At 33.7% G+C, this 26,864-nt stretch overlaps 1 protein-coding gene and 1 pseudogene across 1 annotated transcript; one reads left to right on the top strand and one right to left on the bottom strand.

Annotated features, from left to right (window-relative positions):
- The first annotated feature begins 19,141 nt into the window (after positions 1-19,141).
- On the top strand, positions 19,142-21,375 carry LOC141707732 (small ribosomal subunit protein uS7). Its single transcript, XM_074511073.1, has 5 exons — positions 19,142-19,292; positions 19,385-19,511; positions 20,206-20,477; positions 20,712-20,915; positions 21,060-21,375. The coding sequence occupies exons 2-5, from the start codon at positions 19,404-19,406 to the stop codon at positions 21,112-21,114; spliced, it is 639 nt and encodes a 212-aa protein (XP_074367174.1). The 5' UTR covers positions 19,142-19,292; positions 19,385-19,403; the 3' UTR covers positions 21,115-21,375.
- A 274-nt stretch (positions 21,376-21,649) lies between these two features.
- LOC141692071 (tubulin alpha-5 chain-like) overlaps positions 21,650-26,864 on the bottom strand; it is an 11,891-nt pseudogene continuing 6,676 nt past the window's right edge.

The following is a 26,864-nucleotide window of genomic DNA, read 5'->3' as shown; positions in this document are numbered from 1 at the left end:
AATTTAAGCACAGATTGCATGGAGATAAGACAATCTGTAAACACTGATCATAAAGTCTGATGCTTGAGAACAAAAACTAAGCAGATTTTGAGAAAGAACCTGAAACCATTCCAAGTTCATTTACCAGTCTTGTAAAAGTAGCTTCATATAGTGGTTTTGTGAAGATATCTGCTAGTTGATGATCTGTTGGAACAAAATGCAATTCCACTGTACCTTCCATCACATGTTCCCTTATGAAATGGTACCTAATGCTGATGTGCTTTGTCATTGAGTGTTGAACTGGATTACCTATCATAGCAATAGCACTTTGATTATCACAGTAAATGGGTATTTTAGAAAATTCTAACCCATAGTCCAGTAACTGATTCTTCATCCAAAGAATCTGTGCACAACAGCTTCCTGCAGCAATATATTCTGCTTCTGCAGTTGATGAGGAAATTGATTTCGGTTTCTTGCTAAACCAAGAAAGCAATCTGCCTCCAAGAAATTGGCAACTTGCACTAGTGCTTTTCCTGTCTATTTTGCATCCTGCAAAATCTGTCTCTGAGTAACCTATTAGCTTAAAATCTGATTCTCTAGGATACCACAATCCTAGATTAGCTGTACCCTTGAGGTACTTGAAAATTCTTTTTACAGCTATTAGATGAGGTTCTCTTGGATCAGCCTGAAATCTTGCACAAAGACAGGTAGCATACATGATATCAGGTCTACTTACAGTTAAATAGAGTAAAGAGTCAATCATACCTCTGTAGTTAGTAATATCTACTGATGATCCAGTATCTTTATCTAACTTGATTGTAGTGGCCATGAGAGTGGATGCAGTTGAACTGTCTTGCATTTCAAATTTCTTGAGTAAATTTCTGGTGTACTTAGATTGATTTACGAAAGTACCTTCTTCATTTTGCTTGACTTGAAGTCCCATAAAATAACTAAGTTCTCCCATCATACTCATTTGATATCTTGACTGCATTAGCTTTGCAAACCTTTAACAAAGTTTAGAATTTGTAAAACCAAATATGATATCATCAACATATTTCTGTACCAAAAGTAAGTCCTTTCCATGGTTGAGGTAGAACAGTGTTTTATCAATTGTGCCTCTATTAAATCCACTTTTCAGAAGGAATTGAGCTAAAGTCTCATACCATGCTCTTGGAGCTTACTTAAGGCCATAAAGTGCTTTATCAAGTCTGTAGACATGATTAGAAAATTTTGGATCTACAAATCCTGGAGGTTGTTCAACATATACCTCTTCTTCCAATTCTCCATTGAGAAAAGCACTTTTCACATCCATTTGAAAGACTTTGAACTTCTTGTGAGCAGTATAAGCCAAAAAGATTCTTCTGGCTTCTCATCTAGCAACTGGAGCAAATGTTTCATCATAGTCAATACCCTCTCGTTGAGAGTAACCTTTAGCAACCAGCCTTGCTTTGTTTCTTGTAATTATGCCATCACTGTCAGTTTTATTTCTGAACACCCATTTTGTGCCAACAATTGATCTGTTCTTTGGTCTTGACACTAGGTTCTAGACTTTATTTCTTTCAAATTCATTTAACTATTCCTGCATTGCTTGCACCCAATCAGCATCTTGAAGAGTTTCATCCACTTTCTTTGGTTCAGCCTGAGATAGAAAGGAATGATAGAGACATTCATTTGATGTTGTTGTTCTAGTTCTGACACCTGCTTCAGGATCTCCAATTATTAAGTCAGGTGTATGTGCTTTAGTCCACTTCCTTGCAGATGGAAGTTGTTCTCTAGAACTGAATCCTCCCCCATGATCCATGTTATCCCCATCAGCATTTTCTAATGCTCCCCCTGAAGTTATGCTCTCTGAAATTTCAGAATTTGAGTTGGATCCTTCAGGAATTGAGGAATCAGAGTTTCCAGAATTATCAGAATTTGGCTCATCAGAATTTGATGAATCAGAACTTGAAGAGCCAGTGATAGGTTCTCATATTTCTTGAGAGTCTTGAGTTGTGGTAGGATCATTAGCTTGCTCCCCCTGAACAGGTGCATTTTCCTTTGGAGTAATTACCACAGTTTTAATGACATCAAAACTTACAGGATCAGGATTTAAGTCACCAGAATTTACAGAATCAGAATTTAAATCTTCATTTTTAAATCTCAGCTAATCATGATCATTGAAATCTTCAAGTCCAGTAATCTTTTTATCATCAAAAGATACATTGATAGATTCCATGATAACCCTTGTTCTTAAATTGTAGACTCTGAAGGCTTTTGTGGAAAGTGGATATCCAACAAAAATTCCTTCATCATCTTTTAGATCAAATTTTGACAGCTGTTCAGGATTAGTCTTAAGAACAAAACATTTATATCCAAATACATGAAAGTATTTCAGATTTGGCTTCTTTTTCTTCACCATCTCATATGGTGTTTTTCCATGCTTGTTTATGAGTGTAGCATTCTGTGTAAAACAAGCAGTCTGCACAGCTTAAGCCCAAAAGTAGGTTGGCAGCTTTGATTCATCAAGCATAGTTCATGCAGCTTCAATGAGAGTCATGTTCTTTCTTTCTACAACTCCATTTTGATGTGGAGTTCCAGGTGCAGAAAATTCCTGATTTATTCCATGCTCTTTGCAGAACTCTTCCATGATTGAATTCTTGAACTCAATGCCATTATCACTTCTTATGATTTTAACAAAATCTTTAACCAACTTATCCAGCTATCTAACATGATCAGTTAGAGTAGATGCAGTTTCATTCTTCTTGTGCAAGAAATACACCTAAGTGTATCTTGTGAACTCATCCACTATAACCATAACATATTTCTTTTTTGCAATAGACATGACATTGACTGGACCAAATAGATCAACATGCAGTAAGTGATAAGGCTGAAGAATTGAGGATTCGGTTTTGCTCTTGAATGAAGATTTTCTATGTTTTGTCTTTTGACATGAATCAAAAAGGCCATCAGGAGCAAATACTGATTTTGGTAGTCCTCTCACAAGATCTTTCTTTACTAGCTCATTTATGTTGTTAAAATTTAAATGAGAGAGTCTCTTGTGCCAATTCCAGCTTTCTTTAATTGATTCTCTACTTAACAGACAGATTGCAGAACCATCAGAGTTTGTTGAAAGTCTGGCTTCATATATATTACCATGTTTGTAACCTTTCAGAACCACTTTGCCTGTAGAATTGCTTACAACTTCACAGAGTTCTTCAAAGAAATCTACATGATAACCTCTGTCACATATTTGACTCACACTTAGCAGATTGTGTTTAAGTCCTGAGACAAGAGTTACTATTTCAGTGGTGACATTCCCAAGATTGATATTGCCATATCCCAGAGTTTTTCCCATATTGCCATCTCCATAAGAAACTCCTGGGTCAGCTTTCTCCACAAAGTCTGATATCAAGGCTTTATTTCCAGTCATATGTCCTGAACATCCACTGTCCAGAACTAGGATGTTTTTCCTGTTGCCCTGCAATCACAAAGACCATTATTGGTTAGTTTTAAGGACCCAAACTTTCTCGGATCCTTTGGCCTTTTTAAGTTTGTTAGCATTTGCAGCGGATTTTGTTTCAGAGTTTATGCTAACATGTTGTTTATCAGATTTTATATCAGACTTTGCATCGGACTTTACACTAGAAGGAATTACACTAACTTTCTTTAAAGAAGGTTTTATTTGATAATAATCATAGTACAAACTATGATATTCCTTACAAGTATAAATGGAATGCCATAAACTACCACAATAAAAATAAGGATTTTGTGGTTTAAACCTAACAGACTGACTCTTAACTCCTGATCTAGGAGGCAAAGAGTTTATATCTTTATTTTTCCTGCAAAAAGAAGCAAGATGGTTAGAGTTTTCACAGTTATAACATTTCTTTCTGGGAGCATTTGGAACAGGCATATAATTATTGCTTTTATTCACACCTTCCTTTCCATTCCTATTTTTCCTAGCTTTCTTCACCTTGTTCACATTTCTAATCTCTTTCAGCTTATGCTTAAGCTGCTTCTTTGTCATTAAACCTATGTTTATTGAAGCTGGTTTGTCCTCTTTTAATTTGTCAAAAGTTGACTTTTCTTTGACTTCTGTCCTAGAATCTTTCATCTTTACAGAATCAGACATTACAGTTTTTGCTACAAACTTAACAGGATTAACTTTAGGCTTTTCAGCTTTCTTGGTAAAGTTTGGTTTAGATTACACAGTTTCATTTTCTTCTTTATCATTTTCATAACCTAAGCTATCTTTCCAGTTTCCACTACTTAGTATATTCTGAGTTGTTCTTCCAGAGTTAGTCCAAGTTTTGATGATTTCTCTTTCCTTTTCTAATTCAGATTTAAGAGATTTATTCAGTTTTAGCACTTCATCTCTAACATACAAAGCATCATCTCTTTCTTTTTGAGTTTGATGGAACATAACTAACTCTTTTTCTAAGTAGTCATTTCTATTTCTAAGAGCAAGACTTTCATATGTTAATCTTTCATTTGTTAGAGTCTGATCTATAAAACTAATGAACATGGTTTTAAGATATAATCTCAACTCAGTAATATCATCAGTATGAAAAGAAAAAGTTGTTTGAGGTACCTTGAATTCAGCAGTATTAGTACTGCTATCAGCATTTGCCATCAAGGCATAGTTTAGCTCATTTTCAAATTCTGAAGTGTCTGTCCAGTTTTTCATCTTTGTGATAAGTGCCTTGCCTTTATCACTTTTTCCTTTCTTGCAGTCAGGAGATATGTGTCCTCTTTCACCATAATTGTAGCATTTGACATTTGAGTTGTCTCCTCTGTCATACTTTCCTCCTTTGCCTTCAGACTTTCTAAATCCTTTCTTTTCAGAACTTCCACCTTTCCTAGAAAACTTCTTGCCCTTTCTGAATTTCCTGTAGGCTATCTTTGTGATACCCTTCAGCATAAGAGCACACAGTTGCATCATCTCTGCATCAACATCCACTTCAGGTAAACTTTCAGTTTCTGAATCATCATCATCAGAATCTGATGATTTTGAATCAGACTTTATGATGAGAGCCTTTCCTTTGCCCCTCTTTGAGACAACAACTTTAGGAGATTCCTCCTCAGCTTTAAGAGCAACTGTCCTTGACTTTCTTCCATGCCTCTTGCTCATTTGATCCATCTCAAGTTCATGAGTCTTGAGCATACCATAAATTTCATCAAGAGTAGTTTCAGTAAAGTCATAGTTGTCTCTTATGGTGGTAGACTTCAAATCTCAATTTTCAGGAAGAGCTAAAAGGAATTTTAGATTTGAATCTTCAAGATCATATTCCTTATCCACCAGTGACAGATCATTCAAGAGTTTGGCAAACCTGTCATATAAATCAGTTAATGACTCATCAGCTTTTGAGTCAAAGTGCTCATACTCTTGAGTGAGTATAGTCTTCCTGTTCTTTTTGATTGCTTCAGTTTCCTGGCATCTTGTTTCCAAATCATCCCATATCTCCTTTGCAGTCTTGCATCCAATTACCCTATTTGACATGACATTATCAATTGCACTATGCAGCAAATGCCTTACCCTTGCATCCTTGGCAATATATGAGATATCTTCAGGTGTGTATTCACCTTTCTCCTTTGGTATGGTCATTGCTGGTTGATCAGCAACTGCAACAGGGAGCTTGGTAGGCTTATATGGTCCTTCATTAATTCTATCAAGGTATTCTGGATCTGTATCTTCCAGAAACATAACCATCTTCACTTTCCATATAGGATACTCAGATGGTCTCAGTATGGGAACCCTAATAGTCTCATATCGACTGTGGGTTTGAGTGTTTTGAGTATCTTGAGTTTTGGTAGGCTTAGTTGGAGTTTGTGTTTCTTCAGACATAATTGATTGTTTGGATCTTACTGTATGTGTGTTAACAGAAAGGCTCTGATACACCTTGTTAGGTCACACAACACTATAGAAGGGGGTTGAATATAGTGTTTATACAATCAAATCGATTTATCAACACAAGTATGTAACAGTAATCAAGTATATTCAATATAATAAACTCAGTTACAATAGAACAGTTGTTCTCTCTTAGTGATGAACAATATCACTAAGAGCTGTTAGGTTACAATGTATAATCTTTCTCGTGAATGATAACACATATAGTGTAAACCCTAAGCTGTGTTTATATAGTACACAATTACAAGATATCTTCTAATTGATATGGAATATAATTCTGTCTCCTAAAATATATCAATCAGATATTATCTTCTACAAGTCTTCTAGTCTTCTAACTCTTCATGCATATCTTCTACTGTTTTAGTCACAATCATTTCCTGTAAATCAGTTGTTTTCCTCATCTGAAGTATCCGCACTTAAGTCCTAATATAAATCTTGACGGCCTTAAGTTCTGATATAAGTTCTGACTTCAGCAAGTTCTGATTTCCAGTAAGTCCTGATATTAAGTTCTGAAACTAAACACAACAGATTAGACATGACATCTCAAATATATCTAACATATCCTATATTATACCTTTTAGCTAAGAATACAAGGTTTCGTTAAATAAGAAGCTGAAAAACAGTCGATTAAAATTTTATTTTGATTTCATTCCAATCTCAAAATTACTTTATATCCCCTTTTATATATTTTTGTTGCAGAATACAAGGCGTCGATGGCAAAGGCATCGACGGTAATGAGAAATTATAAATAAATATATTTCTGTGATTTTATTTCAATTTTTAAAATTACTGTATATCCTATATTATACTTTTTAGTTATAAAATATGAGGCATCATCGAAAACAAAACCGAGAAATAATTAACTAATATCTTAATGTAATTTCATTTAAATTTTAAAATTATTGTATAACCTCATTTATACCTTTTTAGTTTCGGAATACGAGACAACGCCGAGATACTAACAATAAATATCTTATTATGATTTTATTACATTTTAAATGCATTGTATAACCTTTATCGTACTATTAGCAATGAAATATGAGGCGAGCTCCAAAACGACGCCGAGAAATAGTCAATTATTATCGTATTTTGATTTTATTCTAATTTCAATATATCTTATATTATACCTTTTTAGTTCCATAACACAATGGTCGTCGAAGACGACGCCAAGAGATCGTCAATAAAAATTTTATTGCAAGTAATAAATTAAGCAATATGAATAACCATATTTCTAAAAAAAGTAGAAAAATCTTCTTTCAGAGGTATAGAACAGAGACCAGAGTTTAGCATATTGCCGGTGGGATGAACATTTAATATGTTTGCCAACATCTTCATTTATGCAGCATATAGTAATTACCTCGATTATCATGTTTCAACTTGTAAGTTTATTTTAATGGGATGTTATGTTGGCTTGGAAAGGTAAATATCTTCTTTTTTTCCGCTTGAATAACATATTTTCGCTTCTTATGTAGTTTAGTAGGTTGCCCCTGCATAAGCACAAATATGATTAGTTTAGTAGGCTACCAATTTTAAAATTATTGTATATCCTCTATTATACTTTTAAGTTATTGAATACGAAAATGAAAAATAATTAATTAATATCTTATTTTGATTTTATTCCAATTTAAAATTATTGTAAATCATCTTTTATACTTTTTTAGTTTTTGAACACGAGGCATTGTCTTCGTCTGAGAAACTATAATTAAATATCTTATCTTGATTTTATTATAATTTCAAAATTATTGTATATCCCCTGTTATACTTTTTAGTGATAGAATATGAAGTATCATCGAAAATGAAGTCGATTAACAGTCATTTAATATCTTATTTTGATTTTATTCCAATTTAAAAATTATTGTACGTCCTTTATACCTTTTTAGTTGATGAATACGAGGCATCGTATTCGACGATTCCGAGAAACTATCAATAAATTTCTTATTTTGATGTTATTCTTATTTTAAAATTATTGTATATCCCCTACTATAATTTTTAGTTATAGAATACGAGGCGTCCTTGAAAACGAAGTCGGGAAACACTCAACTAATAACATATTTTGATTTTATTCCAATTACTAAATTATTGTAATTCCTCTTTTATTCCATTTTATTTACAAAATATAAGGAGTCGACCAACGACCCAGAGAAACTTTTAATAAATATCTTATATTGATTTTATTCCAATTTTAAAATTATTGTGTATCCTCTATTATACTTTTTAGTGATAAAATATGAGGCGTGACGACGAGTAATTATCAATAAATATCTGATTTTGATTTTAGTCAAATTTCAAAATTATTGAGAAAAATTTTAAGGAAAAAATTGACATGATCTAATTTTTATAAAATGTAATGACCGGAATTGTGAACTACAAAATTTTGCATTATTTTTTAATTCACATTTTTTGTTAAATATACATATTTTAGTACTTCAAATATACATATTAAGATATATATATATATATATATCATTTTAATGAATTGGGGATATTCATAGAACATACTTCACAAAATAATATATTTTATAGTGTTTTGAACGTAGAACATAGGTGGTCTCCGAGGTCTCCATAGAATTTTTATATATACATAAGGAAAATAAAAAACAGCTTATTTTGTTTATACATAACTTAAATATTTTATTTCAATAGTACTTAAAAAAGTTCATTTGACATAGTACGAGATCATATTTCTCAGGCATTAAATTATGGGATTTCTTATACATTTGTTTAACATATATGGATTTCTTAGATGTACATATAGGCGTACCATAATATTATTATCATCTTAATAAGGATCGTAAATAGTGATGAATCGTGTAACATCTAAGCATTCATTTTCCATCTACACACAACAACAAAAAAGAAGGCTTTAGTACTGTAAGGAAGTTTGAGACAAATAAAGGTTTTACATTAGTATCTCAAATGCAAAATATATCATTTACATCTTCATCTTGCTCATTTTCTGTTTTGTTCTTCACCAAATCCTTGGCTACAAGATCATGAAACGTTGTCAGATCGTACTCGGTTATTTCAGTTTAATTGGTAAACACTTTACATGTAAATTAACAAAACAAAAAATATGTACCTCCATGAGATGTAGCACTTAAATTTTTTCTTTTAAACTGTATTTATCAAATACCTATGTCACAATACAGGCATTGTATGCGTATTATAAGTACAAGTTGGATGGCAACATGTTTGTTTTGCTTTTAACTATTTAATGGATTACTCAAATGCATGAATGTAACATTTGATACAAAATATTCTTTCAACTCAGACTTAATCCCCAAGTTTTAAATATACTTCATGTTCATCTATAAACGTTAAATCATTATATGTTTAATTAATATTCATTTGATTTTATGATATGAAGGATATGCATGGATGAATATAATCAGATTCGAATAATTACTTAATCACTCATTACTAATGTACAACAAACCTAAAAATATACGTATCATATGCAATATCATATGTGAAAAAAAATCAATGATGTAAGGGTGCATATAAAGGAGAAAGTAATAAAATGGACCCGGTGAATAACAATAATATATCCGTTTTTTATTCAAGTGATGGTTACTCTGTAGTTGTAGTAAAAATAATAACTTAAACTTTTTGATGCCTGATAAAAGAGTAGGAGATGTGTCAATGGAATTTCAATTTGGCCACAATTTGGTATCTATACATTTTTTTCATAAAATTAAACCACATTAATTAATTTATCCTATTGTCTAATTTGAAACTTTTGTCTTTCTCTTATATATTAGCAACAAAAAAATAAAACTAGCATCATATCGCAACTATTCGTGACAATATTATTTAAGATACTTTTACCTAAACTCAACACAATGATTTCCCGCGAAAAATAAAATATTCAAATTATGAAAAGAAATGGTAAAATAATTTATTTGGTGCTAATCGTAAAAAATAATAAAATTAATATTTTTTTGCTAGCACGCATAGCGCGCGGGTAAAGGTCCCCAGTTTATTCAAATATATCAACTGAGTTTTTGAACCCATAAAGTTGTTTGTCTCATATGGCAAATTGCAAATAAACACACTTTGCTTTCCATGTCATCAATCCAAGTGACATACATCATCCACCATCCATTTTCCTCAAATCTCCACCATTCAATCCACCCAACTTCTCCTATAAATAAACCCCCACCCCAACCCATTTTCTTCAAGCTAAAGAGCCACAAATTTACTGAGATTTTTTCAAGAAATGCTTCTCTACATCTCTTTCAAATTCTATACACTTCTTCTCAAAAACCTTATCTCTCTTCTATATACTTACATATATACAAGGTTTTTGAAACCCAAGCTTAGATTCACCCAACCAAGCTTTATCCCACCAAGTGAGCTCATCCACTACCACTTCCCGGACTCCCGAAGGGCTGCCCAAGTTCGACCAAAGTGCCAAAATTCGGCCGAACCTTCGGCGAACTTTTTCAACCGTTCTTCAAAAGTGGTAACTTTTAGCTTCTTATTTGAGTTCTTTTTATTTGAGTTTTGTACTTAATTTCTCTACTTCATCTTAAGCTCTAATACAAAATCTCTTATAAACAAAGTTCTCAAGAGAACTAAGTTTCGAACTCGGAATTCGAATAAGTACTTGATCTTCACATAAATCATCTCAAGAAGAAAATTTATAAACAAAAGTACTCCATCTCCTAAAGGGAGATTATATTTGACCCAAGTTCATGAGTTAGCCAATTATTTTTATTATTGGATTTTGGCAAACAATTATTCGTGCACATAAAATATTACGAAGTAAAGCTAAATCCCTTCTAACATCTTTAGTGTTCCGGGGGATTATAACTCGATCTATAAACACTTCGTAATCATCCGTTAAAATTAAGGATGAATCAAATCCACGAGTTAGCCAATTAATTTCACGCTATTTAATTGGATCTTGGCTAACACATATTGTGTATATAAACAATTACGAGTCATATCGTATAAGCCCCTTCTAACATCTTCAGTGTTCCGTGGGCTTATACTAAAATATCTATAAAATACTCGTAATTATTCGTCCAAACATCGAAAGCACAATCTTAAGCCAATTACTTGCACTTAATTTATTTGGATCTTGGCTAAGACTCATAAATCTTATAAACCGTGCTTGAAGTTAAAATAGTATACTTTGACCTTATAATCGTCAATATACAAGTATACCTTAAAACCTTAAGTTGATATACTTAAAGGTTAAATTACAACTCTGAGGTTGTAATTAAAGTATTCTTTGATCTATAAATACATAATCGAAAGAAGAAGAATACTAAAGAAGTCATAAGGCATGAGTGCTTTATATGAAAAGACTTCTCATATTACTCCACCTATCTATTTTAATCTATAAAGGAGTAATTATAAATATACTTGACCATCTTGTATTATTCTAAGTCAAGTATAACTAATTAGTTTTAATATTCTTATTTGGATATTATACTACTTGTGGGCTGGTACAGTAACATAATAGTTCAAAATAAACCTTTCTCTACTTGTTTTGTTTCGTGGATTATCTTATTAGTTTTGTAGTGAGGTGAAGTGACGTGAGGTGATTCTCGTTCTAAGACCCAAGTCCTAGACGTACTAACGGGGAGTTAGTAGTCTTCGCACTGTGAGGAAGAGGAAAGACCCAAGACCGGATCACTAAGATCCAAGACCGACAAAAGCTAAAGAAGCCAAGTCCACACAAAGGCTCTACAACAACTTTGAAGAAATAGTGGGGAGTTATTGTCTAAGATAAGTTGTGTAGGTATTACATTTATTTAGAGGCGGTGACCCTTGTGTTACGCACCAAGATAAATACTTGTAAGGGTGTAAAGGCTTCTCCGCCTACTAAAGGAGCGAGTTTATTATAAGGGAAATTCCCGAGTCCGGGAGAGGAGCTCGGGGACTGGAGTAGGGGTGAGCGAATCTATTAGAGGTTGCGCCATCGCGAACCAGGATAAAATCGTCGTGTGGTATTTTCTTTCCTTGAACTTTATTTTTCCACACATATAAATTGCATAACCACTCGGTAAAGTTTTAAAAATGGATAAATTATTTTAAAACGCCATAACAATTTTTAAATTGGTAATTAAGCTATTCAACCCCCCCCTTCTAGCTTAAATTAGCCCTCTTACGGGACCTTACATAGAGTGTATTATAAACAAGATCTTTATCTGATGACCACTAAAACTAATAATAGTTTGTACGCAAAGGATGACTTTAACCGAAAAATATTTCCAGATATCGGGTTTAAGTCGATGGGAATCTGTTCATCTTATGTAGAGCTTGAAAGTCTCCCAAAAAAGTAAGGTACATTTTTAAAATTTATTTCTTGTTTCCATTTATTTCCATATATTGGTATGTTTATTTTTAGATCTTATAAATATTATGGATTTTGAAGCATGAGATTTGGTTAAGGAATATGTGTTTCTCGAAAATCTGTTTTAATAACGGGAATTGACTGATTACAAAATATTTGCACAGTATTTCATAAATTTTGATGTTATGCATATATACATATATTTGGTTTATTGTCTACTTTTTTGCCTTAATATTACCTACATAGACTTGGAAAATTGTGATTATTAAGCAAATATGTTATACAAGACATGCTTTAACATAACAAGACTAAGTCACATTGACAATCCCAAGATCTAGTTCGTTTATAATTTTATGTAACATGTAATGTTATTTCTTGAGTTTATAAGATTGTTTAAATAGACTAGACTGAAGTATTTTTTAGTAAACATCCAACAAGCTAGGAATAAATCTCCGAAAGAAGATCCCTGATCATGCCTCAGAATGAAGATAAACTGCTTGGTGAAAAATAAAGTTGTAGATTGAAAAATGTTCTAAGTCAAATGTCAAGAAGTCACATATCAAGTTATATCAAGAAGTATATGGAGAAGTCAATTTGGCATGTAGAGAAGTCACCTCACTTGTAGAGAAGTCACTTCACATATAGAGAAGTCACTTTACTCGTAGAGAAGTCAATTTGGCCTATAGAGATGTGGAGATGTCGATAAGTCAGTTTAGCATATAGAGAAGTGAAGATATCGACAAGTCAAAATACATATAAAAAAGTGAAGATATCGATAAGCCAAAACACATGTAGAGAAGTGAAGATATCGACATGTCAAAATGCCTGTAGAGAAAAGAAGATAGCGACAAGTCAAAATATATGTAGAGAAGTGAAGAGATCAACAAGCCATTAACACTTGTAAATAAGTGTAGATATCGACAAACAATTCTACATCTCGATACAGACATCTCTATACACTTTGAAGATCTCGATAAAAGCTTCAATTACATAATGCATCAACCATGACGATTCAAGATAATCTGTCAACAAACCATTTTATCATTAAAATGGAAAGACTATAAATGTAGCTTGAAGAGTGCAAGATCAAGGGCCAAGATGAACTGGACAAAGGAGGGTCATAGACCTAGAAGATTGCATGCATATTTGCTGCACTTAAAATAGAAATAGATAAAAGGACTTTAGAAAATGCATTAGTATATTTTAGTGCAATTTCTATAAACTGTACATATCTATCTATAAAACATGTCACAGGTCCTCAGTTCAGGATTAACAAAACAAGATCTAGAATTTCTTGTATTCTCTCAAGAAGCAGCTGTGTTCTTAAAATATTCAAGAACACAGATTTGTAGCACAAGTATTTTGATTTTTAATATAAAGATCAAATAAGTTTTGATAATTGTGTTCTGTGTCTTCTACAGTCAATTAATTATCACTACAAATTTCATATAGCATGTTGAGTTACAAAACTCAAACATAAAACTTGATTTTCTTGAAAGCAATCTACAAAGTCTAAAAGAAAAATTAAGAAACACACATGCACTCGCCTGTGTTGATTTCATACCTAACAAGTGGTATCATAGAAAAATCGAAAAGTAAATAGATTAGATTTTGAAAGTATAAGTGCATAAAAACTTAGCAGTATCAGGAACCCTGTTTTTGTCAAAGAAAACTATACTATATGGAAGAAGAAGATGATGTTGTTCATCAAGATGGCATCCACTATATCTTGAAATTCTCAAACATGGATCATTCATCCCTATGATAAGGGTACCCGAAGCAACTGAAGGTGATGTAGTCATTCCTGGTCATTATGCTCCTAAAGATCCATCTACATACACTGAGCTAGAGAAAGAGAAAGTTTCACTTAACAGTGACTTGTAACTCATTTTAATTGAGTCTCTTGATAATGTTATGTACAATAACATTATCAACTGTGAGCCAGCCAAACAAATCTGGGAGAAAATAGAGATCTTGTGTGAATGTACTGAGAAAGTGATGTCAAACCAAAGAAAAATTATGATATCACAGTATGATGGTTTTATGGCTAAACATAAAGAAGGCATTATTGAGGTTTTTGAAAGGTTCAACAAATTGATAAATGACTTGCAGCTGCACAACAAGTTCTATGAGGTTGAGAAGGTCAACCTGAAATTCTTGCTCGCTATTCCTAACCATTTGGAACAAAATAACTCTACAATAAGAGAAGGGATAGTACTAGCCAGAATAACTTTATAGATTTTATATGGTGTTCTTAAAACCTATGAACTGGAGATGATGCAGAGAAAATCATTAAAGCTGAATCAAGGACATGTTGTTGATGTGTCAAGTACCTTGATAGCTAATTATCAGAAAATGATTGAAAATGAAACTGAATCTCAGATTCAAGTTGTATATCATTGTGAGCAGAAAAATAAGGAACCTAAAAAATAAGTCATTCTGGAGTTGAAAGAGGATGGATATTATACTCCTGATGAGTTGGATAAAATGGATCAGTTTATGGCCTATCCGATAAGATAGTTCTCAAACATAAGAGTCAAGAAGCCCATGTATTTTAGTGGTAAAGGTCAAACCTCCTATAATAACAAATGGAAAGGAAAATCTCATAAAAACACAACTAGCAAATGTGACTACAAGTCAGGATATGTGGACAGATCTAAGATTAGATGCTATAAATGTGATGAGTTTGGTCAGTTTGTCACATAATGCAGGAAGCCTAAGAAGGTGAAGAAAGATAAGGCATACTTGGAACTTGAAGCTAAGTATGAAGTACTTCTGAAGAAACAACAGGGAAAAGCTTATATTGTTGAGGGAAAAACCTGGGATGACACGGATGACGAAGATGGAAATAAAGAATATGGAAACTATACTCTCATGGCCTTGGAGGAAGGAGAATCATTTGCATCAAAATCTGAGGTACTCATCGTAACCATCATTGATTTAAATGCCTCTCAATATAAGGAAACTGTTGAAAAGATGAGTACAAAAATGTTTCAAATTCATACAAGTATGGTGGCTACCACTGAGGAAATGAACAGATTATCTAAAGTGAATGATAAAATGGAAATTAAGAAACAAGAAGTAGAACTACAACTTGTGAGCTTAGAGTCTGTTAGGCAAGAAAATGAATATTTAAAGAACAAGTTGAAATGTGCATATGAGATATAAGATGTACTAAGAGAAAAGATTGAGAAAAATGAACTTAAACTTAAGTCATTAAAAAATGCTTCTAAATTAGTTGGTTAATATCATAAAAAGAACAAACCTTGTGTTAATATAACAATTGAGCTAGACTATGAGGCTAGTTCATCTCAAAAGAAAATCAAATTGATAAAATCAAAGAAAGTATGAACAAGGAAGTTCTTGTTGTGCTTCAAAAGGTGAATGTGAACGGTTTTGAGGTTTAAAATGCAACAGAAACAATAATTAAAAAGGTGAAAACCTGAATTTTCGAAACCCACCGCAAGATCCATGTGAAAAAACAAATATTTAATTTGTAGATCAGATTATTTACCTTAAGAAGCTTTACAAATTGGTTGACTAATGGGGATCTCAATCACCACGCATCCCGCTCTCGCGATCTACGCTCTATCGGTATCCACATGAATGCTTGAACTCAAGGATCAGATGTGTACTAGCACAAAATTGTCTCTTCTTACTCTCTTCTATCTTCTCTCTTGGTGGCTAGGGTTTTAGTAAAAGTCTTGCATACAAAATCAGCCACTCAATAGATATTATATAGATGGTAGAAAAACTAATTATAACTTTTAACTAATTAGGAGTTATTATTAATTTGAAATTCCTATTTATATTATAATTAAGTCTCACTTAATTATTTTACAAATAAATTTCACAATTAATATTAGTATATTCGAATATCATTATTTATCTAATTAATTAAGTCAAAGTTAATTAATATTATAAATAATTCGAATTACTTTAATTTAAATTAAAATCCAATTTATTATTACGTTTGCAACGAATTTTAAATCTGATTTAAAATCGTAAATAATGAGCGGCATTTAGTAATACATCATTACTACCCATATAATAATAATTAAATCGATGATCAATTAAACCTTTCGTGAATAATGGACAATGTAATATAATCCCTTTAACCACATATTATAGATTTAACTATAGGCATGTAAATGTGTCATCCTCATCAAAGTTTAATCCAGGTTTTCTTGATCAATGGGTAGACCATCATAAAAAATCCACATTTGAGCGCAATCACGCATTTCATAGTCTAGCTCACACAAGAGGTCAATAATATCACTCATAAAATATGAGGATTAAATCTTTTTTAGATCATTCATATATCTCATATGATTCATAATATACCCGAAATACACTTTTATCACTGCCCAATCAAATATAACTTTTAGTGTAATCAAAGTACATTGATTCTCGTATAAACATATAATGATTTCAAGTATAAGAACCATTACATCATTATCACTATAAGAATTACTTATGACACAACAGACATGTGAAATCCCATACTGGGTCTGTCCAACCCCATGTACATTTACATCTGCCCGTGTTTTTGACTTTAATATCACCATACCTATGATCAATGAGATGTGATCATTAGTCAACAAACACACAAGTCTTAATGCATTATTATTATTGTCCCTTAATGATAATACTCAACTAGGGACCTTTATGAATATTGATACTATTCTCATAATCTCGTTTATAAGTCACGTATTTAAAGATATAAAATACATATCATATTCCAAGAACATTTATTAATCTAACAATTATAGCACAGTAAATTAAGACATAATAAATTATAAAGAAAATAATCGATAGAACATAAACATTAATAATCCAAATATTTTAAGCTAAAATATTATAATGTTGTCTCTAGGGCACAAACACTAACAGAATGTACGACTCAAAACTGTTTGTAAAACAATCGATCTTTTGTCCCAAAATAATTTAGATCTTGAAAATATTTTTATTGAAAGCAGAATAATTTTCTGAGTCTGAACACGTTTCCTTCGTTGAAAACGAATAAACGGTCTAATTGTTATTGAATTATTGAGAATAGTTCGATTAATAAATCATTTTGAAATAAAAAAATCAATTAGATTCATGAATAATTTAATTAACCTTTAAAATAATTAATCAATCAATTTAACCAATTATAATTGCTTTTTAGACTTTTTGAAAATTATTTAAAAACATTTTATTTGTTATTTACATAAATTACTTAACTAATTTAAATAAAGGAAACTAATTGAATTTTCAAGGAAAATAAAATGAAAATACAAATTTGATTTCTACAAACAGGTTTGTAGAAAATCAGGTGGGGTTTTGTGGATTAAAACTGGGTCGGGAGTAACAGGAACGGGTTGCCAAGAACTTCCCGGACCGGGTCGAATGCCAGCTGAAATCTGGGGAATTCCCGACGACGTCGCCGGTTCCGGGGAATTCAATTAGCCCCAGAATTCTCCGTTCCAACCCGTTTTCAATCCCAGTCCAACCCACAACTTCCATCCACATGGTCCTTATCAACTAAAGTCACAACACCTCGATTGATCGACGATTTCATCAATTTCGTGATCAACACCGACGACCATACTCGACTTCTACTAATAACAAATCAAAACTTAACAAAACATATCACAAACGATCCTTACGCAAATACAAAGCTAATACGTTCAATAAGATTCACAAACAACCATTAAGGAGGTCGGAAAAATCGATGAACACCGGGGGTCAAAACCTCCTTTCCGATGACCCGATTTTGCACTCCAACAACAAAAAATTATACGATTCAACTGGAATTTTGCAGATAAAACTATTGGAATCATCAAAATCAATGAGCGATCAACCAAAATAGAACCCCCAAATTCAAGATATAAATTCCAGAAATCGAAATTTTCAATTCCTTACCAAAAATTGAAATCTGATGGTAAAAAATGATAAAACTCATCACAAGCTTCGATTTTATTACATGAACATAATATTTTAACATCAAAATCACTATGAACTGTTGCTCTGATCTTCCGAAAACCTCAAGAAGATCACCAATAGGATTTTTCAGGATAATTCTTGATTTTTTTATAATTAAAACAAATTTTCAACAATTTATATTTACAAAATTATACTCCTAAAATTAGGTGGGGACTAATTATATCACTTAGTGAAAATAATTAACCCAAAATTAATATTTAATGGGGAATATATGCTAAAGTATTATTTTCAAATAAAATTATACCAAAATTCCCCAAAAATTATGAACTTTCCAATAATGTGAAAATATTGAATATTTGAACGATCCTTGATTTTATAAAAATAAAAATACGAATTATGCGAGCTCTGATGTCCCGGTAGGGACCTAGCCTGATATTTTTTTTGTAAAACAAAATATTTCCAAAAATAATTATATATCCCGAAAATAAATATAATAAGTAACAACTCACGCAAAATGATGTAAAACACGATACACGTAATACATACCATCATAATCAATTCACGTAACGTATAATTTCATATAATTATGTTTTAACAAGTAACCAAATATTCAAAAAATATTATTAATCTTACATGACTATTTATAACATATAACAGGTTACCCTTATGGCCGGAAATATTTTTAATTGACTTAAACACATAATATTTTATTTAATATATTATGTAACGGTCGTAAATTTTCCGGATCTTACCTACTTCAAGGGTAATGAGAAGTTTAGGGTGAGGCTCCGAGATATTTTTAAAAGAAATTTGCTACCATATATTAAATTGATATTTTTTGGTTATTATTTGCATCATCATTAACAATGATGAAGTTCCTTGTACATAAAACTCACCAAAAAAACAAGATAACTTATTAAAGGTGTGCATATGTTAGTGCACGGTTTTTAAAATGAGGAGTAAGAACATTCGTTGAGTTTGAGGAGTAAGAACATTCGTTGAGTTTGTTATTTGATGAAGACTAATTTTTAAAACCGTATACCAGCGGGCCCAATCTAAGCCCAGTGTATATTGCAAAACCGGCCCATCAAGTTCCATAAACGTGTATATATCATATCAGCTAAGCTAGGGTTTTGGTGCCAAAGAAGCTGCCGCTGCCGCTGCCTCCACCCCCAAATCGAAAAACAGGTAAACATCTCTCCTCTGCAATCTATACATACACAACCAAATAAATATACATTCATACAAATGTGTAATAATAATGTAATTGAATATAACAGGTAATAAAATTAAGGAAGAATGGCGGCCCCTGCTGAAGCAATTGTAGCTCCTGCTGCTAAGACTGATGAGAATCTTGTTCACACTGATGTTATGCTTTTTAACCGCTGGTCTTACGATGACGTTCAGGTCTCTCTCTCTCTCTCTCTTTTCACCCTCCATTTCTATATTTATACTTGTTTGTGTTTTGTAATCTCTGTTTCTTAAATGTTTTTAAGATTACCTGTATAAATGTGATTAATTGTTGATTTGGTTATATTTTGTGATTCGAAAGCCGGTAAAAAAATTATGTCTTTTTTAGTTTGTTGTTGATTTGGAGAGTGCTGGTTTTGTTGTTAGTAGCTTTCAAGTGTTTCATAGATGATAAGGAAGCTTGTATGTAGTTTACTGTATTGCGGTTTTGGTGGATTTTGTTTATATGTCTGAAATGGGTTTTGGGTTTATGTTAGTTTCGGTGAACTGGGTTATATTTGTTTTTGTATCCTCTGTTGAGATTTTGGGATGAGTTTTTCCCATACGTTCTAGTACCTTTTTGTTGATCTGCTGTGTGCGAATGTGATGACAAATACAATGTTCACCTCGTATGAAATTATAAGTCATTCCATAACAAGCATTGTTAACTTCTACTTATTTAGGCAAATTGAGAACTTAAAATTTGCAATAGGTGCTTGTACGCGGCGTTTCAGTTTCTTCTTTTACTTGTATGAAATATTTAAAATTAAATTCCCACAGTATCATTGGTGCTTGTATTATCCTTGCAACCTGGTCAAATGAATGGAATTGATGTTCCTCAATTTAAGTTAGAAATTGTGCCTTTCTGCAGATCAATGATCTTTCCGTGGAGGATTACATAACTGCAACTGCGTCTAAGCATCCAACTTACATGCCTCACACTGCTGGAAGATACCAAGCTAGGAGGTTCAGGAAGGCTCAGTGCCCAATTGTTGAGAGGATGACCAACTCTCTTATGATGCACGGGCGCAACAACGGAAAGAAGTTGTTGGCTGTCCGCATTATTAAGCATGCCATGGAAATCATCCACCTCTTAACTGACCAGAACCCAATACAAGTTATTGTTGACGCTGTTATTAACAGGTATTCATGTCACATGAACACTGTTTGTGCCTTTCCAAAATAATACTAGTGATTACTACTTGAGCAATACATCGAATGCTTTCCTCTATTGCATTTTTATTTTGCAAATTTGATACATTGCCTTTAGCTGTATTTTTTTTGATAAAGATGTGAGAATGTTATGAGTTTCTATACAATTTTTCCGAGCATTGTCTTTCCCCAACTTCAACACATCTGTTGTCTTTGAAAACAAAGTGGTCCAAGAGAAGATGCCACCCGAATTGGTTCTGCTGGTGTGGTGAGGCGTCAAGCTGTTGATATTTCTCCATTGAGACGGGTCAACCAGGCCATTTATCTTCTCACAACAGGTGCACGCGAGAGCGCATTCAGGAATGTCAAGACTATAGCCGAGTGCCTTGCTGATGAGCTCATCAATGCTGCTAAGGGTTCTTCTAACAGGTAAAGAATGGGCCGGGGCATGCATACATTTTTCTCTTAAATGATGAAGGATGTACAATCCAAGTACTATAGTACTACATGATACACACACATAAATACTCAAGTTTTTTACAGTTTACTAATCTTCAATCCATGGATATGCAGTTATGCAATTAAGAAGAAGGATGAGATCGAGAGGGTTGCCAAGGCCAATCGTTGAAGAGGAATTTACTTTAGTTTATACCCTCTTTTCTTTTTTGTAGTACCTTGTAGCTGCTAAAGTCTCTAAATCAGTTTGAAACCATTTAATATTTTGTGGAGATTGAGGGGTTAATCTCCCTCTGGTTTTCTTATTGTCAAGATATCAACTTGTTATTTGTTTCATTATCTTAGTTATCGACTTTGTCACTTTGAAAAAGTTTTCTTGTTTACATGGGACCTAATTTAAGAGAATGCATATGAAGCTATCTTTATATTTGTATGTTTGGGAGGTTTTTGACCATTCCATAGGCCTGAATAGAGTTTGGCTATTTTGAGCTCAATATACTAATGTTAAAGCTGTTGTCCCATGATTCTTAACCAAAATTTGCTATTGTCAGTTAACTGCTATTGTATGTGCTGAACTTTTGATAGAGGTTTCACTTCCATTTATATATATTTCTTTCAAGCTATGCACTCTTATTGTCACTGAGAGGCAATCTTCAGATCTGCTTTCTGGTTCTCCTCGGTGTTATAGTGAACACAGCAGTAGATAAAAGCAACCGGAGATGTTGTACTACATTTTTTGCTTAACTAGGTCACTATATTTCTCAATCTACATGCAGTCAAATTTTATGGTAATAATCCTTATGATAAGAAAGTGCTGTGAGACTGTTGAGCTGCAGACGCTTTAATTCCTGCTTATGATCGAGTTTGTGGTTAATTCTAGAGAACACTTTGGCCACAGCAGTGTTGTTACTTGTCGCTCGCTTCACACTGGCAAGGTCACCTCCTGGTACCATAGTTGGAGCTTCGTAATTGATTCCACATTTGAATCCAGTAGGGCAACTTCAATTTTGCAAAAATATCAGGTCTGATTGTATATCATGAAGATCAAAATACACTATGAGAATGCACCGTTAAATACGTGGTATGCTTTAGTTTAAATATAAGACGGGTATTAGCATCACGCATCCTTACCGATGGACAAACTGAACAGTTGTTTTTGTCTTAATGGTAGCAACAGCACTGTTAACGTCCTTGGGTACAATATCTCCACGATACATCAGACAACAAGCCATATACACTTTCTGTGCGTAGGATCACATTTAGCCATCATGCTTGAAGGTTCAAATACAGCGTTTGTGATGTCAGAAATGGAACCTAGCTCGTGGTAAGCTTTTGCAGCTGAGATCACTGGGGCATAAGAAGAGAGCATGAAATGTATACGAGGAGGAGGTACAAGGTTGGTCTGGAACTCGGTGATGTCCACATTTATTGCTTCATCAAACCTCAAGGAGGTGGTCAGAGATGAAATAGTTTGAGATATTAAACGGTTCAAATCTCTGTAGGTTGGCTTTCAGTGTCCAAGGCTCTCCTGCAAATATCATAAATTGCTTCGTTGTCCAAGAGCACTACAACATCTGCATGTTCAAGGAGGGAAAGAGAAGACAAAGTACACTGTTGTAAGGTTCCACAATTGCGGTTGAAACCTGCAAAATCACATCACAACATCAGCTAGTTTTCTCACTCGGTCAAAGCATACATCAACAATCTCTTTCCAGACTACACCAAATGATTCCAATCAAATAAACTAAACATGGATAATAATATGCACAGAACACAACAATTTGTGGTAGAAAACAGAGCCTTGCCTGTATAATGTCCTCTTGCAGAGTTATTGGCTGCATCCTCTTTGCCAGATATAAGTTTGTAATATACGTGAATTTTAGGTAATAATAATAACAATAATAATAATAATAATAATTTGTGCTTACTGTTATACCCAAAATTTGGCATTAGATTGACTCGGGTCAAACGCGGGCTAATTACAGACAAACTCGGTATTACATTGTAGAGGACCAGGACGCGTCCAGGTACAGAGGACGCGCCTGCTTGAGAAGGAATGTGTTATGGAGCGTGGAGAGTGCATGGTCAAGTCCGGACGCGCCCAAGCTATATGGACGCGTCAATGTTTGTGCAAATGCTTGGTGCATGAAATCTTGTGGTGATGGACGCTGTAGGACGCGCCTATTTTTACCATGACGCGCCATAGGAAGTGAAATGCTGTGCATGATGGTTTTTGAGGAGATGGTGCAAGTCTCAAGAGGGTGGACGCGCCCAATGTGGTAGGACGCGTCCTGTGGTTGGTCTATATGTTCTCAATAGTGACTTCAGGACAAAGCTTGCATGGAGAGGAGCAATGGAGGTTATTTTTACTGATATGTCTGTTGCAGGTACTCTTTGAAGAATTTCCTCCTTGAGACGGTCCAGGAGGGGGATGTCCGTGAAAAGCTTGAAGGCCTCCAGGGGTATGCCTGATGATTGAAGGTCTCCTCCTGTATTCAACGGGTGTCCTCGTTGGGGATGCGGGGTTAACTTTGGTGTGTGCTTTGGGAACTCTGTTCTTGTATTCAACGGGTATCCTCGTTGGAGGACTTTGGAGTCATCATGCACTTTGCACCCAAGAGCTTGGGATCACCTATCCTGCTATCTGGTGGGTTATCCTCATTCGGGGGACAAGGACGCGTCTGGCACTTGGGGTGAACCGTGGCTATACCTGCATCTGTATATCAAGGGAGATAGCTGTAACAGAGTGTTATCCTTGCGTAGGGAGATGCACTATCCGTGAAGTCCTGCGATTACGGACGAGCCTTGGGCCTTCGCGGTTGGGCCTCATAGTTGGACATTCCCAAAGCTAGCGGAAGACGGACTTTGGATGAGCTTCTACTGGACCTAGGAATAAGAAGTCTAAACCCATTAGATTTCTTGTTCTACGAGAACTACGTCAGGCTTGATCCCTTACGTAGGCACATTGAGAGGGTAAGAAGTTGAGAGCTGATAAGAGAGCCACCACTTACTCTGATCAATCTCAGCCTAAAACAATCACAAACCACCACACACCACTTTAGTTTCCGGCAAAGAACCACCGTCACAGATCTTATTTCCGTCGAGAAACCTCAATCTTTGTTGTTACCAGATTCCTCCGTCAACACTTACTAATTAGAGATGAAATAGGTTTATTAATAGATATTTGATTAATAAAATAAGTTCTAACCGTAATAGAAGAGTTGAGTCTATATATTTATACATAAATGTACCGGGTCTTTTACCTTTACATTAAAACCCTACAAGTTTCACAGAGAGAGCAGCTCAGCTCCTGGTTAAGTAAAAAGATTAATAAGTGAAGTTGTGAGAATTTTGTCTTCTCAGTTGATTTAAGGTACTATATCCATCGACTTAGAGTTTACTTGGTTTACCCTATATTATCTTATTTATAGAATCCTTTACTTTTGTATGTACGTGTTGAGATGTTATGATAAACAAAAGTAGTACAAACTCAAAGTTTCAAGATTATGGTTCCCTGTTATGCTTAATATGCTTACATGGTTTATAGGCCGTTAGTACTATGTAGTGATTAGTTTGTTATTATATTTTAAAATTGGATTTATAAATTTGTTTATTGATTGTATTAATGATTTCCTAATTATACTAAAGAAGTTTTATGGACTTATGTAATATGTATTGTGTCTTGTGATGTATAATGGTATATTATTTGAAAATAAAATATGGATAATTATTTACGTATGCAGATTTATAATATAATATTAGTATAAATTATTGTGCCTTTATGTATGTCCAGTGAACAGTCAAATATTGATTATAATATTTTAAAGAGGAATTGCCTTGTTTCAATTGTTTAATATTTTCCAACTGTTGGTCATGTTACTGCGTCAATTTATTAAACTATATTTTACCGAGTTTTTATGTACATTAAGTTGAGAAGTGGTTAATTGATTTTCTGGTGTCTGGTTTGTTAAATTCAATAATGATTCAACCATATATTACAAAGTGAGGCCGCAGGACTGTAGCAATGTCCCCCAAGACTAGTAACAGAATAAAGTAAAAATTAAATAAACGAATATAAAGAATGTATATTTATAGTAAATTGTATTTAGATCGCGGGCCGGGAATTTAGCGAATCGTGTTCGGACTTCGTTAGTATTTTATTTACGATTGTTGAGGTACAGATTCTGTCCCCTTTTTATTCGGCGCTACTCCTCTTTTTCATTATATTTATTTGATTCGTTCCGTTCTACTTTCTGCTCATATCGTTAATATTTGCTTTGGTCGTTTTAACTTCCGGAAATTGTTTTAAAATTTGATTTTGAAAATTTAGATATATGTTTCTGCGGTTTTCAAAAATTATTTATGACACCCACCTGTTTTGGAAATTTGTATCATTTGTCTCAGGTGAGTTTTAAATTTTGTGAGAATATTTATTTTGAACCCTTAGAGATATAGGGTATACCGAGTTAACCAGCTGTAGGGGTACTACAACCATGTCATTGCGGCACCAGTGACATGACACTTTTGTGACAGTGTGATTGGTCACGGCGTATCCTTCTGTTAGCTCTTGGGAGGAGCTTTTGCGCATTTGATATTTGTTCAGGATACGTGGGTGCACCCAGAGTTTGATTTGTGATTTAATTTATGGTGACGTTGTATATGCCGTACACGTTATCCATTCTGTTGCACACATTAGGTACCCTATGATGTGTGTATTTATATCTGTTCTGATCTCGGTATGAAGTATCCTAACCTCTCGTTGTTTCAGCCTTACTTATTTTTAAAATTGTTCTTTTATTATAAATTGCTGATTATTTATTTCTAATCTCTTTGTTTATAAATTGTATTCCAAATTCATACTGGGCGTTTGGCTCATGCCGTATTCTTTTTCTGGCAGGTGCTTAGGGGAATCTGGGACTGTGTGATGAAGAGCTACCCCTTTTATTGATTAGGATTTCAGACTTTATCAGTATTTAGATTTAATTATTTATTTGGAGAATTCAGAATCAATATTATTGGTTTAGACATTTTGGAGATTTAATATTATTTTAGAAATTTTAGATTGTTAAATTATTGTTAGAAATATATTAGTGCTATGTTTGCAGGTTTATGGATTTTAAGTAATATCTCCTTTTATTAATAAAAAGGGGGTGTTACAGAGATGGCATCAGAGCTTAGGTTCTTTCATGTAGGAAACCTACTTAGGCTGACCTGTGAGTTTGGGTAGATGATATGATGGGTGTTCCATTTAATTTCGTTACATTCTGCTTCATCATTTGAGATATGTTTGTAACTGCTTTATCATATTATTCTCGTAATCTTCATTTGTTCGCTATCTTATATTGTAGATGCCTCCTAGACGTGATCCTTTTCATATTAACCCCGCTCAGCTTACTGAGATGATAGGGCAAGCAGTGGCTCAGGCTATACAACAGGCTTTGGCAAACTAAGGAAATCAGAATGGCGAGGAAAATCAGAATGGAGAAGGAAATCAGAATGGAGAGGGAAATCAGAATGGAGAAGAAAATCAGAATGACAATGGGAATCATAATCAGAACGGTCAAGGCCATCAGTTGGAGCCGTTTGTATGGTTGGAGAGGTTTGTGAAGCAGAAACCAGCCTCTTTTAGTGCAACACCGACTCCCATTGATGCTGAAAATTAGATTGTTTATCTCGAGAAGATTTTTGATGCACTGGGTTGTGATGAGATTCAGAAGGTCAGGTTAGCTGTGTATAAGTTGGAGGGTGATACTCAGAGGTGGTGGAGAGGAGTAAAAGCTACTAAAGGGGAACAATATGCAGAGGCTTTAGAATGGCAGGGATTCAAGGAGGTATTCTATGAGCAGTACTTCTCTAATGCTGATAGGGAGGCTTATTTGAGGGAGTTTCATTCGATTGCGCAACACCATGATGAGAGCATTA

The sequence above is a fragment of the Apium graveolens genome, chromosome 2, assembly GCF_009905375.1.
Source record: "Apium graveolens cultivar Ventura chromosome 2, ASM990537v1, whole genome shotgun sequence".
In the NCBI taxonomy this organism is placed as follows: Eukaryota; Viridiplantae; Streptophyta; class Magnoliopsida; order Apiales; family Apiaceae; genus Apium; species Apium graveolens.
This window is presented reverse-complemented; position numbering and strand designations above follow the sequence as displayed.

Excerpts from the sequence above, each read along its gene's own strand:
- LOC141707732 (XM_074511073.1), top strand. The coding sequence starts at position 19,404 with ATGGCGGCCCCTGCTGAAGCAATTGTAGCTCCTGCTGCTAAGACTGAT. Across the intron at positions 19,512-20,205 it reads GGTCTTACGATGACGTTCAG|ATCAATGATCTTTCCGTGGA; the intron begins GTCTCTCTCTCT and ends GCCTTTCTGCAG. Across the intron at positions 20,916-21,059 it reads GCTAAGGGTTCTTCTAACAG|TTATGCAATTAAGAAGAAGG; the intron begins GTAAAGAATGGG and ends ATGGATATGCAG.